The sequence below is a fragment of the Semicossyphus pulcher genome, unplaced genomic scaffold (assembly GCF_022749685.1).
Source record: "Semicossyphus pulcher isolate SPU_LCO1_2020_fin unplaced genomic scaffold, fSemPul1.0.p SCAF_3, whole genome shotgun sequence".
Lineage (NCBI taxonomy): Eukaryota > Metazoa > Chordata > Actinopteri > Labriformes > Labridae > Semicossyphus > Semicossyphus pulcher.
Window position 1 is genome coordinate 22951795 of NW_027211704.1, and position 13162 is coordinate 22964956.

Sequence of the window (13162 nt, forward strand, 5' to 3'; positions counted from 1 at the left end):
GGTGGCACTGAAATTGCAGAAAGGTGAGGAAACGAAACTCAACTTAGGTTTCCGTTTCTTTTCCTTCTATTTAAACCTGCCACACTCAAAAACACCGGCATTACAGCATCTGCAGCTGTAGACTCGTTTCAGTGAAATAAGACTCTTATCAAGGGGGTTTATTCCTTTTAAAACACTGTATCGTCAAAGGGGACAAGAAGTCATCATCATGAACAGTCTGAACCAGCAGTATGAGGAGAAGGTGCGTCCCTGCATCGACCTCATTGACTCTCTTCGTTCCCTGGGTGTAGAGAAGGACTTGGCGCTGCCGGCTATCGCCGTAATTGGAGACCAAAGCTCGGGGAAGAGCTCCGTGTTGGAAGCGCTGTCAGGTGTGGCTCTGCCGAGAGGAAGTGGTAAGAATTATATTCTTCATCGTATCACCACAGTTTGACATACATTTACCAATCTATCCACTGTGCTTTAAAGCATGCATACTTACTTCAGACTCCGTGTGCTATATTCTGTATGAAAGTATTAACACATTAAAGCTGTCATGGCACAAATATAAAAAAGATAACATGAACAATGTTTATTGTAGCATTAAACTGGTATCGACACAGTCACTTGCATAACACATCATTTAAAACTGATTTGCAGGTTGGAGTTCCCTTAAACTGTGCAGCAAGATAACGTAGAAACTGAATTCAAGAGTTTTTGACAGTTACTTGTGGATAAGGTTTTGTCATTTGTGCACGTCAGTGCTCAGGCATCATACAAACGAGCTCTGAGATCGCCTTTGCATCCGCAGCCGCACACAGCGGAACATCACAAGTTAATTCAAACTTCAGCTGACCAGTTAATGTGTTCTTTTACACCACAGATGGGTCATGCTTTAGATGTATTGAGTTTTAGTTATTGTGAAGCTTTTACCGATTTGACTTTCCTCTGTATTTACTCGATGTAAACAGAAGCAGAGACGACACGTTTGTAGCGATCGGCGGATCCGTCCCGACTGTCCGATCTGTTCTGTTCTAAATGTTAATAAAACAAGCAGTTACGCAACCTTTCTGTGCTTTTATGTTCTCTAATAACGGCCACGTACTGTTACTTGTATTGCAGTGTAGTATATTTGTCTAATATTGTGTTGTTAATAAAGTAATTTAAAAAAAGACTTGCTGCCGTCAAATGTTCACGTCTGGTACAAATCGGGCAGGAATAAGTATGCGCATGCGCATAACGGACCGGGCAGCCGGGACGGATCGGGTACTGGACAAGCGGCAACCTCCGGTGTTGGAAAATGAAGCCAATGCGGAAGTGCAAAAAACTGCAGTTCCTCGAGTGGCCACTTGAGGCTGGCTCCAGAAAACAAGAAATAACATTATAGCAGGTGGGGAAATGCCAATTTTCACAGCAGAAATAAACATGTTTACAGCCTGGTACAAAAAACGGCTTTGTTATAAATAGCTCATTTTATATTTCAAGATAACTCTGGGGGGTTGAATTTTTTTATAACACACTCGTTTTAATTTTATTAAGCCTTAAATCATAGGGGCCGGATCACTTGATTGACAGGTGGATCCTGCTGGCTGTCTGCTAGACGTCAACACAGACACACAGACACTGAGCTTAACTTCACCTGTTTGTGTTGTTGGAGACTTTTGGGGATTTTTTCATTCAAAGTTTGGACAAATAATCTGTCTCTGTGGGATTTATGGAACTTTATGGCTGTGCAAGAAGTCTGAGCTCCAGCTTTTCGGTGAGTTAAATGCTAGTGTTATTGTATTGAAATATTTTTAGCACTAAGTAGCAGGTATACTGTGCTCCCTTTAGCTGCTTGTTAGCCTGTGCAGTGTTTATTTATTTAATCGTCGGTCAGTAAATAGGAGTCAGGAGTTGTTGGCGTTTCCCCGGAGAGATTACAGCGGACCGTAGTGATGAAGAGACCAGGGGTCCGTTTCACAAAGCAGGTTTATTGAAAACTCTGAGTCTGTTAACCCTGAAATGAGGGAAACTCTGAGTTTTCCGTTTCACAAAGGGAGGTAACTTAAGCTCTCGGTCAGTTACCGTAGTAACAGACTCTATGAACCTAACCTGGTCGCGAGCAGGTTTACTTCAGGAAACTCAGAGTTTCGCTCTGTCTCCTCCCTCTAGAATATAAAACTCTCATTCTACTTCCTCATTCATTCAGCCCGTCTCACGTGTGTTTGAGCGGTTACCGAATTAAAAGAAGAAACCTTGCGTCTCTGTGCTGCTCTGACCCCTTTGCAAAAGTCTTTTCTAATTATGATTAAAAAAATCAAGAGACAAATCTGTGTCAAAGTCATCATTTTTAGATTTTCCACCACACACTGCCGAGAGCGCTCAGATAAGACGGCGTAAGTTATTGGATTTTTTTTTTTTTAAACTAACACATTCAGTTTAATCAACATGAATTATAATGTATGTGAAGTCAGCATCATGTTAGGGATAAAGCTAATGCACATTAAAACAGCCACTGAATGATATTTCATTAGTTTAATATTTAAAATATGATTGAAGTGCTTCCATGTATGTTTTTTTCTCCCGCTGGATTGCTCCTAAATTAATATAAATTTTAGCTTCCGGTCGTGATTAAGTATTAAATAAAAAGACCAGTTCAAACTTGCGCATTAACTCGAGCAGCAGTTTCTTCCCACGCCGCTTCTCTCTCTTTTGCAGCTGCAGCTGTGTTACTTTGTTTTTCTAAAAACATGCTCGTATTCGCTGAACGTCCGCATGAGGATTTCCAGCTCCACTGGTGTGACGTAGGAGGACCTCTTTTTGTGTACCGTTGCCATGGTGACTCGTGGTATCAGGGTTCCATTAATGCTGGCTTTTTACAGTCAGCGTGCACGCACTTAACTCCGGGTGAACCTACTCAGAGTTCATTGAACTAACTCTGATCAGCTGTTCTGGAACCGAAAACTCAGAGTTTCCTATCTCAGAGTAGATCAACTCAGAGTCCAGGGTTAGACTCAGAGTTTGTTGAACCTTCTTTGTGAAACGGACCCCTGTTCTTTTACGTTTCCCGTTACGTGTCGGCTCGCCGCTCTCTCACCGGGCGAGCGAGCAGCGAGTCCGCTACTTCTTTAGTCTGATAACTAAACACCTGCCGTCAGTCACCGACAGAATCTCCTCCTGGGAAAGTCAAACCAGCTGATTCATGATTTATACAGTCTATGGATAATAACCGTTAGCTACGCTGAGGAGCATATAGCCTAGCTTCATAGCCGTAGCTGGCTGATTCATGCGGCCCGCCCATAGAGCTCAGCCATAGGCTGTAGCTCGGTCGCGCTCCGCCTGTTTGCCTGCCTCTGGATAAGCCGTCTCTGGCATTTCCAATATGGCGACCCCCAGCGGCGGCGCAATTCGGGCTTCCAAACGCTTCTTCAGAAACCAATGGGACAGCGGAGTCACTGAGGGTGATTGGGGCAGGTGTGGCTGCGTTCATCCTGAAATCCACAACCATCTCCACTGTCTTTAGAACATTAAGCTCTATCTCACCGCACAAGGTCACTAGATTTCCAATCTCCCACCTGAGGCAGACTCGTCCCCACCAGAGATGAGTCCAATGAGGGTGGTGTGGGTCGTCCGCAAACTTTCGGAGCTTGACGGACTGATGACTGGAGGTTCAGCTGTTGGTGTACAGGGAGAAGAGCAGAGGGGAAAGATCGCAGCCTTGCAGGCAGCCGGTGCTGATGGTCCTGGAGATGTAGTGTTGATCCTACTTTTAATAGTGTCTTGTTATCTGAGTTAGCCTACTGCTTTTCAGAGTTTCACTAGTCACTCTGGATTTCCTCTTGTCTTTCACTCTTCCGTAATTCAGGCATTGTGACAAGATGTCCTCTCGAATTGAAGATGAAGAGGAAGAAAGAAGGAGAGGAGTGGTTCGGAAAGATAAGCTACCAGACATATGAGGAAGAAATAGAGGACCCTGCAGATGTGGAGAAAAAGATCAGAGAAGGTAACAGTAAACTGCATTCTTAAACTCAACATCAAAAAACAAGTATTGATGAATTTATTGAAATTTCACCCTTTGTACTAAAATAATCAAACATTGTGTCCTATCCCTCCAGCTCAGGATGAAATGGCCGGGGTCGGGTCCGGGATCAGTGATGAGCTCATCAGTCTGGAGATCGCCTCTCCTGATGTTCCAGACCTGACGCTCATTGATCTGCCCGGCATCGCCAGGGTGGCTGTCAAGGGACAACCAGAGAACATTGGAGACCAGGTGATTTTGTTTAGTGTCCCGAAAACAGGCTGTTAGGCTAAAGAGCAATGAGACTGCCATGAATGTCTCCTAACACTAAAGGCGCCAAGACTGTTATATTTACTCATTACCTGAATAAAATAAACTCAAGCACAAAAGTGATTTGATAGCTGTAAAACTTCATGTACAATATGATGTCATATTTTCAGATCAAGAGGCTGATCCAGAAGTTTATTCATAAACAAGAAACCATCAGCTTGGTGGTTGTTCCATGTAACGTGGACATAGCGACCACAGAGGCCCTGAAGATGGCTCAGGAGGTGGATCCTGATGGAGAGAGGACTTTGGGTAAAAACAGCTGATTGAAAAAAATGTCCACTTGGTAAAGTTACTTGTCTTTTAAATAGTTCACTATCTGACTTTTTTTTTCCGCTCAGGTATCTTGACCAAGCCTGATCTGGTGGACAAAGGCACAGAAGAGACGGTGGTTGACATTGTGCATAACGAGGTGATCCACCTGAAGAAGGGCTACATGATCGTCAAGTGCCGGGGTCAGAAGGACATCATGGACAAGGTGTCTCTTACTGAAGCAATAGAAAGAGAGAGGGCCTTCTTTCAAGAACATATGCATTTCCAGTAAGTTTGTGCTTTTGGGGTCAACTTAAATATTGTCATGATTAAATATCAGTTCTGGTATTTGATATGTAAATGCAAAATAACGTGTACTCAGTAGATTTATTCTCATGCTGCAGAACTCTCTACAATGAAGATCATGCAACTGTTCCTAAACTAGCTGAGAAACTTACACTTGAGCTGGTGCATCATATTGAGGTGATTTTTAACAAATTACAATATAAATTAGAATTTTTTAAGTGTAGGAGTTAAACCTTTGACCCTTGTGTGATTTGCAGAGATCACTGCCTCGACTTGAAGAGCAGATTGAGGAGAAGCTAGCACAGACTCGTGAGGAGATGGAGAGATATGGAAAAGGACCCCCACCTGACCCTGCTGAGAGACTTGTCTTCCTCATTGATGTGAGTTTTCTCTGCATTACATTTACCTTGCCACAAAGACAAACGCTCACACAGTCATGATCACACCCAATTTCCAATGCAGCTAAAGGTTTAAACCAAGCAAATCATTTTAAGAAACAAACTACATGTGTTAATCTGCCTTTAAAAGTTAATGCCATGCTTATTAGGCCCTAAAACCTACTACTGCATCGTACTACTTAGCTGGATGTTTGGCTGAATGCAGTGTATTATTCTCAACATGATGAAACTCTTAAATAAGTCAGTTCTACATCTGACTGTGTGGTCAGTTATAGTTGACTAATGTATGTAAACCTGCCACCATAAGAACAGAGGTCACAAAAGCTGCGTTACTGGTCAAAATATTGTTGTCATCGGTGGCTGCAAACAGTCTCAGAGAGTAAAAGGAAAACATACAATTCTTGTCTGAAAGAAAAAGTATAAACATATTTCTCAAAAAGTTAGACAATTCCATTTATACAGCACATTTTATATATATTAGGCCAACATATTTATAGGGTAAACATTTTCAACATACAAGAAGATAAATCCCAAATTTCCCCTCTGGGGATCAGTAAATGATTATCTTATCTTAACCATAATTACAACCATATAATATTAAATGCAAGTTAAACACTATAATTTGTATTAAAACACATTTTTTATTCCTGGAATAATCTCCCAGATGATGTTAGACACGCTCCAACTCTGACCACCATTAAGTCAAACGTTCCTTTTTTCACACTGCCTACTTTACTCTCTAATGGCTGAATTTTTTAAATTATTATTTTTTGACTATGGACCCCTTGTCTGCACTTCTTCTATTTTAATAAATTATTTTAATTGATTTTCTACTTTAATCTATTACCTTTCTGATTGATATTTAATTTTACAGTTTATTGTATTTCCTATTTGAATATTTTACATATTACAGCTGTAGTAGTCTGGGACTCAGGGACAAAAAAAAAAAATACAATTCAGGGAATTCGATAACCCGTAGAGAGCGTACGTAGAGCGTTATAAGGGCTGAGAAATAATGTCTGGGACTCAAGATGAGTCATGAAAAAAGCATTCTGGGTAAAACTAAGAAGAATTATAACGAGTTATAATTAAGTAGAAGCATATACTGTTGCATTGTTCAGCCCGGACCTGTTTTTATATTTTACTATATTTGGTATTCTATATTGTATGTCTGTCATAATGTTCTGTTTTTAACTGTGCAAAGCACTTTGAATTGGTCTGTGTCTGAATGGTGCTTTATGAATAAACTTGCCCTTGCCTTGCCAACATCACTGCTCACCTCTATATATGAATTTTATATATTTGATAAGTCAATATAAAACACCTGTAAACACCAGTTTCTGTCGTCACATGTGTGCTGCAGAAAGTGACCGAGTTCACTCAGGATGCCATCAGTCTGACCGCGGGAGAGGAACTCAAGTGTGGAGACAGGCTCAACGTCTTTTCGATCCTCCGAAGAGAGTTTGGGAAGTGGAACGCCCACCTGGAGTATTCAGGAGAAAAGTGTGAGTCTATTATTTTGATGAGGTTTAAAGCCATCCATTAGCTGGACTCTGAAACATATGTTTGTGTTTTGCAGTTAACACAAGGATTGAAAAAGAGGTGGAGGAGTATGAACAGAGGTACCGTGGAAGAGAGCTGCCAGGCTTCATCAACTACAAGACCTTTGAGACCATGGTCAAGGAGCAGATCAAACAGCTGGAAGAGCCTGCTGTCAAGAGACTCAAGGACATAGGAGGTATATCATTGAATATATGACAGATTTATTCAGCTATTTGTTGTGCTAAGTTGAAATCAAGCCGCTGTATCTTGTTGCATTTCCACTAGATGCTGTTAGGAAGGTGTTCATCCAGCTGGCCACAAGTAGCTTCACCGGATTTCCTAACCTTGTCAAAACAGCCAAGGTATTCCTAATTAAGCACTGTCGGGAATTTGGCCCCCAAAATTTGCAGCATTCCTTAATTGTGTTTATACTGAACAGAGTTTTTTTTTTTTAGGCGAAGATTGAAGCCATAAAACAGGAAAAAGAAAGCGCTGCTGAATCCTTTCTGAGAACCCAGTTCAAGATGGAGCTGCTTGTTTACTCTCAGGACAGGACCTACAGCATCAGTTTGAGTGATAGAAAGAGAGAGGAGGAGGAGGAGGAGGAGGAGGTGGCCTATTCAAAAAAACAAAATAGAAAAATGCAGACTATTGTGTATCATCGGGATAATCATGCAACACTTCAGGAGCTGATGCTGCACCTTAAATCATATTACAAAGTAAGTTTTAATGCAGAGGGGTGATTCATGAACAAAAACAATATCTTAAAAACAGTTGCTACATTTTTCAAACCTTTGTTTTTCCTCCTTCAGATCGCCAGCCAGCGTCTGGCGGACCAGGTCCCCATGGTGATCCGCTACCAGATGTTGCAGGAGTCAGCCGTCCAGATGCAGAGGGAGATGCTGCAGGTGCTACAGGACAAGGAGAATATGGAGTTCTTGCTGAAGGAGGATTGCGACATTGGCAGCAGGAGGTCCGGTTTGCAAAGTCGCCTCAGCCGCCTCATGAAGGCCCGCGCATACCTGATGAAGTTCTAGTCCTCTTGACCTCCTCTAACAGAAGGAACATACTTTACCTCTTTCATTTGTCATAAACAGGTTTCAAGGATTATATACTTTTTCTGTCTTCTGTTTAATGGACAGATTTGCTTACGTCTGAAACGGTCAAAATCAGCATCGTGGGGTTTCGCTTTATATGTACTGTAATGTATTTTTCTATACATTTTTCATTCTAAATTTTTTTTTGACACTTTGAAATGTATTTTATTGCTCGTCACTCCACAGGACAAATCCTGTTTCTTAGATATCTCTTCATCTCTATAGCGAAGATTAAAAAACATGTTAACACTGATGCTTAGTTGTGGTTTCCTGCTAATGGCTAGACAATTTTAAATAAACAGGCAATGTATGATTCCTGACGTATTATTTCAAACTTTTACATTTACAACAACAATTCCAAATTCATCTTTTTTGGAATTCTTTTGAAATTCCAAAACATACAGGATGCTCCCTGAACAAGTTTCATATTTTACACATTCATTAGTGACTTGATAAAAATGATAAAACACAAACTGTTCTGCTAATCCACTATCATCTTCCAGAACAGTACAGCTGCAGAGAATGTGCAGCAGCTGAAGGAAAGTGCTTCATGTTAGTTTGATCGTAGAGCTTTTTCCACATTAGAAAGGCACATAAAGATTCTGCCCATCGAGTATAATTTTTATGTCTTAAACATTACTTTATGGAGCTGCCTACTACTGATCTCACACTGTTGAAATTTTAGCTGGATATGGTCAAACTTGTGGCCCGAACAGACCGAGGTTTATAACAAAACAATATACTTTGGCTCCCTCTTGTGGTTTTACTGAGGAACTTGTTAAAAAGTAATCCCAGCTTGATAGCTAAAGAAAATAGTTGTAATCCTGGCTATTTAGAAAATGTGTTTGGATATTTTAATTGAGTACATAAAAAAAACCTCAACCATCAAGACGCAAATGTTGTGTTTCAGCTTTAGCGATGTAAATACAAAGTTGGTTTAGTCCTGACTTCCAGACCAATTCTCAAGCAATGAGATGATACAGTAAATTGACGCATCTCTGGTATATTTCATCATGACTTGTCATTTTAACAACCTCAGAGAATAATCACAAATAAAAAAGTGAAATTAACAGACTTTAGAGTTAGAGTTGTACAAAAACCTCCCATTTTAATAAAATAAAAAATAATTCAACACGACAGATGTGGGGCTGAACGGTGGTGCAGTGGTTAACGCTTTTGCCCCACAGCTGCATTAAACAGTACCTCATGTTTAAGTAATGATTCTTACTAGATTTGTGTTTAGGTCACTAGCAAGTTCGGAGCCAAGTAGTCGCCGTAATGATTGATACTACAAACATTTCTTGGCTAATCAACACAAAGTGAATCAATAATACAGGTTCTTCTAGTCTGTTCTCGTTATTATCTATCATAGTCCACTATAGAGGCTGTTTGCGCTGTCGCCTCGCAGCTAAAAGGTTCCTGGTTCAAATCCAGCTTCAGAAGTCGGGGGCCAAGTTTGCATGTTCCCTTCGGGTACTCCAGCTTCCTCCCACAATTAAGTTTATCGGGGACTAAAATTGCCCGTAGGTGTGAATTTGAGCGTGAAAGGTTGTCTGTCTCTATGTTGTGTCAGCCCTGTGATTGACTGGCAATCAGTCCAGGGTGTACCCTGCCTCTCGCCCAGTGACAGCTGGGATAGGCTCCAGCCCTGCTGCGACCCTCAACAGGATAAACGCTGTAGATAATGGATGGATGGACAACAATTTTATTCAAAAATACATACAAAAAGTAGTCTTAGACAAAAAACAAATTCATTTAACAAGAAGTTCATTGATTTCAGTCAGGATCTCTACATATTCATTCCCCATCCCCAGCTGGGCTCCCCTGGTCGTCATTTTCTGATTTCTCGTCATCTAGGAGAGAGAAAGGTGATAAGCAGGGTACCTCTACCGATTTTAAACTTTACAGATCAACATTTTGCTATTATAGAATAAAGTATAGATCAACAGCTATTCAGAGTTAAGCATCCAGGACAGGGATAATGAAAAGCACAACATTTGATCCAAAATATTACTTACTATCAAGGGTCTGCTGTAGTTCCTGTATGGTACTAAGTAGCACATGGAACTGCTTCTTCCTCAACTCCAGCTGCAAGGAAAAAAAGGAAGGAAAAAATTAATAAAGATCACTAATGATTAAAGAAATGACATGTTTGAATAGAAAAGACTATACATGTATTTAGCTATACCTTTGCATCTACATTCTCCTTGATGTGAGACAGTTGCTGGAGCTCTTTGTCAAGTGCCTCCAACTGCCTGTAAAGGTTAAAACAACATTAAGATCATCATCATGAAAGCCAAAACTGTTAGACAACATGAAGCAGAACATCTTCATATGTCAATAAAAACAAGTGGGAAGCTGACTTACTTCAGGGTTTCATGTCGGTCAGGGTGTTGCTGGATAACCTTAGCTAAAGCATCGTACTCTGGAAGGACAGAACCACATTGAAAATGTGAGATAAACAGAAATTCTAACTGATCACAAATATCGACATTTTATTATCACGTTATATCATTACAATTTCTTCGAAAATGATTCATATCTTTGGTGAACAAGAAAAAAAAAGATGAATGCTTATTTTTCAACCTTTTCTTCAAGTCAAAAATGTATTTCTCAGTTTAACTTGGCCTTTTGCATTTTGGAATATATTCTCTATCCAACTGCTATTACTAAATTCCCAAAATATCTGATGGCTGTCTGTAAAAATATGTCCCGTTTGATTTTTAAAATTACACCAATTCTAAAAACATTTGTGAGCAATCATATCATGAATTACACCTGTTTTCTGCTCTATATAATTAAAATCAATAACCTATACTAAGCACAGATTTTTTTCTAACATTTTACCATGTCAACCATTTGAGAATATTTTAAGTACTATTCTATTTTATCTTTTTTTTTCTGTTAATCAAAACAAAGGTTATTGATTCTTACCTTGGCGATTTTTTCTTATTCTCTTTGCCCTCTGAATTTCTTTTTTGCATTCTGCTATCTTCTCATGTGCAGAGGTGATGTTTTGTTCTGAAACGTGAAGGTGGAGATATGGTTACTTTAACACACATGCAGAGTTTTGTGGTGATTTTTGTTGTTCAGCTGATAAAATGCTTTAACTATGCATGAATGGGGTGTGTATATATTTTCACTAAGTGTCAGAAAATCCTAATTTCCTACCAATATCAGTGTAAATTTTCTCATAATTCTCCATTTCGCGAAGGTTCATGTCATAAACCATTAATGTCTTTCCCATGGAGAATTCACACTGGGCCAGTGTGCCCAACATCCTCTGATACTGCGTGAACCTGAAATGAATAACAAGAAGATTTATGACTGGCATCAAGTTCTGTTATCATAATTATTGATGACAATGTCCAAGGCTAGGGTCTTTAAATATTAACCGACGTACCCTTCCTCTGGGGTTCCAGGCGAGTTGCACCATTTGGTGAAGCTTTTCAGCAGCAAATTAATTTTGCGATCATCCCCAGCTCCGTCTCCGTCAATAAGAAGACGTTTCCGAATCACCTCATCTACAATAGTCAAACAGCCTTTAATATACAGTCAATTCAACAGCCACTGAGCTAAATGCTAGCTAGCAGACGGACATGGCTACTGTGTGTTAGCTGTTTCCAAAGCAAACGGCTTCTAACGGAAATGTGATCGTTTTAGGCAGTTTATCTGGGAAAATATGACTTTAATCAGAGCTTGGGCGCACATTTCTACACGTGGCTTTTACCAGAGAATTGAAATCAATGAATCGTAAAGTTACTTACCATCTGTAACAGCTCCCATGTCTGTGCCTTGTGAAATAACTTTATTGAACTGCCGGAAGTGAACAAAACACCTCGCCCCGCCTCTAAGGACTGACAACGGTGATTGGCCACAGAAGCGAACACGGTGTGGGGTTCAAATTTTTTTTGTAAGCTTTATTGAACAAATATTATAACAGGTTAAAATATAAAACACATGTAAAAAATTAAGTCTCTTCAAAAAAAGAGTCAAATACAAAAAGATAAATACAAAATAAATACAAAGTTTAAAAATATGATTTGTAGATGTGTGGATATGTATGTACATTAGTATGTATATGTATGTACATTAGTATGTATATGTATGATTATGAATGTGTACATGTAGACTGTAGATTTGTTTTTTTCTTATTTATTTATTTATTTTCTCCTTTCCTCTTGTTTTACATTATTTTTTGTTTGTTTTATTTTATTAATATATTGTATCATTGACATCGTTTTGGAGGGAATAAGTTGTATTGCCTTTTTTTTCCATATGGAAAAAATTTTAATATTCTAAATAATAATGACAACAATAGTAATAAATATAAATTTTGAAAAAGGCCAACATTATACAACATTTAGGATAGGCTACTTATAATATTAACATCATCTGTAACATGAAGCAACATTGATTTAGTCTATTTTGACTTTTTAAAACAGGATACAACAAAAATTCAGATATTTAACAAATAATGTTATTAAATGGGTTAAATACTTACATGTACTTGTATAAATACACTGGGGGGGGGAGAGCAGGGAATGCTTTCCCTGCCAAGTATACAACAATTACACCAGTGATCCACGATTACTGGTAGGGCTGGGCAATATGACAAAATATATTGTTAAAACAATATGAATATGTCTATCGTATGTGTTCTTCTATATTGTCTCTATCGTATATCGCGATATAGGATTTTTTGGCCATATCGCCCAGCCCTAATTACAGGTGTAATTTAAATATTTCACCTACATCATTGAAAGGACAAATTCAATATGGCATGCATGCTTTCCAGATGAATGCCCTTGCCATTGTATTTCCCTGAAGATAACAGACCAAAATACCCTGATGATGGAGAAGCTGCTTTAAGTCATTAGAGTGTGCGTGCGTGCTGGCGCAGTGACGTCTCTGTCCCAGAATGCAGTCTGGTAAACAGACATGGAAGCACCAGGTGAAGACCTCCACAGAGGCTGAGCACTGCACTCGCTCTTTCCTACCGTCTTCTGTCTCCTTTGCCCAGTGCATCCAGTTGATTTGTATCTCCCTGGTGTCACGTATACGTCTACAGCAGCCAGAGTCTGGGTAAGAGTGAAGTTTTTGTCGATCCGTGACGACTGCTAATGACTTCTGCTGTGCTGTCAGGCTTCTGCCAGCTTCCCCGCTAACGCTAGTCATGGCTGGCTATAGGCTTCAGCTAGCTGGCTAATGTAGCCACCACTGCTCTCTATTAACGTTTGTACCAGTCACAGACCCACACT

At 39.7% G+C, this 13162-nt stretch overlaps 3 protein-coding genes across 4 annotated transcripts in view; 2 read left to right on the forward strand and 1 right to left on the reverse strand.

Annotated features, from left to right (window-relative positions):
- Positions 1-130: 130 nt before the first annotated feature.
- Positions 131-8197, forward strand: LOC138605316 (interferon-induced GTP-binding protein Mx). Of its 2 annotated transcripts, none has more exons than XM_069677475.1 (12): positions 131-395; positions 3827-3964; positions 4077-4231; positions 4420-4558; positions 4648-4846; positions 4963-5041; positions 5122-5244; positions 6626-6767; positions 6842-7000; positions 7090-7166; positions 7260-7523; positions 7617-8197. In XM_069677475.1, exons 1-12 carry the CDS (start codon positions 209-211, stop codon positions 7839-7841), a joined length of 1887 nt encoding a protein of 628 aa, XP_069533576.1. In that variant the 5' UTR covers positions 131-208; the 3' UTR covers positions 7842-8197. The 2 variants fall into 2 exon arrangements, with proteins under 2 accessions (XP_069533576.1, XP_069533577.1); XM_069677476.1 differs by lacking the exon at positions 131-395 and adding an exon at positions 1283-1369.
- An 811-nt stretch (positions 8198-9008) lies between these two features.
- Positions 9009-11712, reverse strand: thoc7 (THO complex 7). Its single transcript, XM_069678446.1, has 8 exons — positions 11669-11712; positions 11305-11425; positions 11073-11200; positions 10836-10922; positions 10269-10326; positions 10090-10156; positions 9920-9989; positions 9009-9754 (listed from the first exon to the last, which is right to left on the reverse strand). The coding sequence occupies exons 1-8, from the start codon at positions 11685-11687 to the stop codon at positions 9699-9701; spliced, it is 606 nt and encodes a 201-aa protein (XP_069534547.1). The 5' UTR covers positions 11688-11712; the 3' UTR covers positions 9009-9698.
- A 1128-nt stretch (positions 11713-12840) lies between these two features.
- Positions 12841-13162, forward strand: part of LOC138605399 (ataxin-7) — a 32016-nt gene continuing 31694 nt past the window's right edge. The window contains exon 1 of the mRNA XM_069677624.1: positions 12841-12986. The gene's annotated coding sequence lies outside the window, so the exon portion shown is untranslated. The remainder of the gene's footprint in view (positions 12987-13162) is intronic.

Coding starts and splice junctions, on each gene's coding strand:
- LOC138605316 (XM_069677475.1), top strand. CDS start 209: ATGAACAGTCTGAACCAGCAGTATGAGGAGAAGGTGCGTCCCTGCATC. Junction 4,847..4,962: donor CAAGAACATATGCATTTCCA/GTAAGTTTGTGC, acceptor CTCATGCTGCAG/AACTCTCTACAATGAAGATC. Junction 7,167..7,259: donor ACCTTGTCAAAACAGCCAAG/GTATTCCTAATT, acceptor TTTTTTTTTTAG/GCGAAGATTGAAGCCATAAA.
- thoc7 (XM_069678446.1), bottom strand. Junction 10,923..11,072: donor GAAAATTTACACTGATATTG/GTAGGAAATTAG, acceptor TTCACGTTTCAG/AACAAAACATCACCTCTGCA. Junction 10,327..10,835: donor AATAAGAAAAAATCGCCAAG/GTAAGAATCAAT, acceptor CTGTCCTTCCAG/AGTACGATGCTTTAGCTAAG.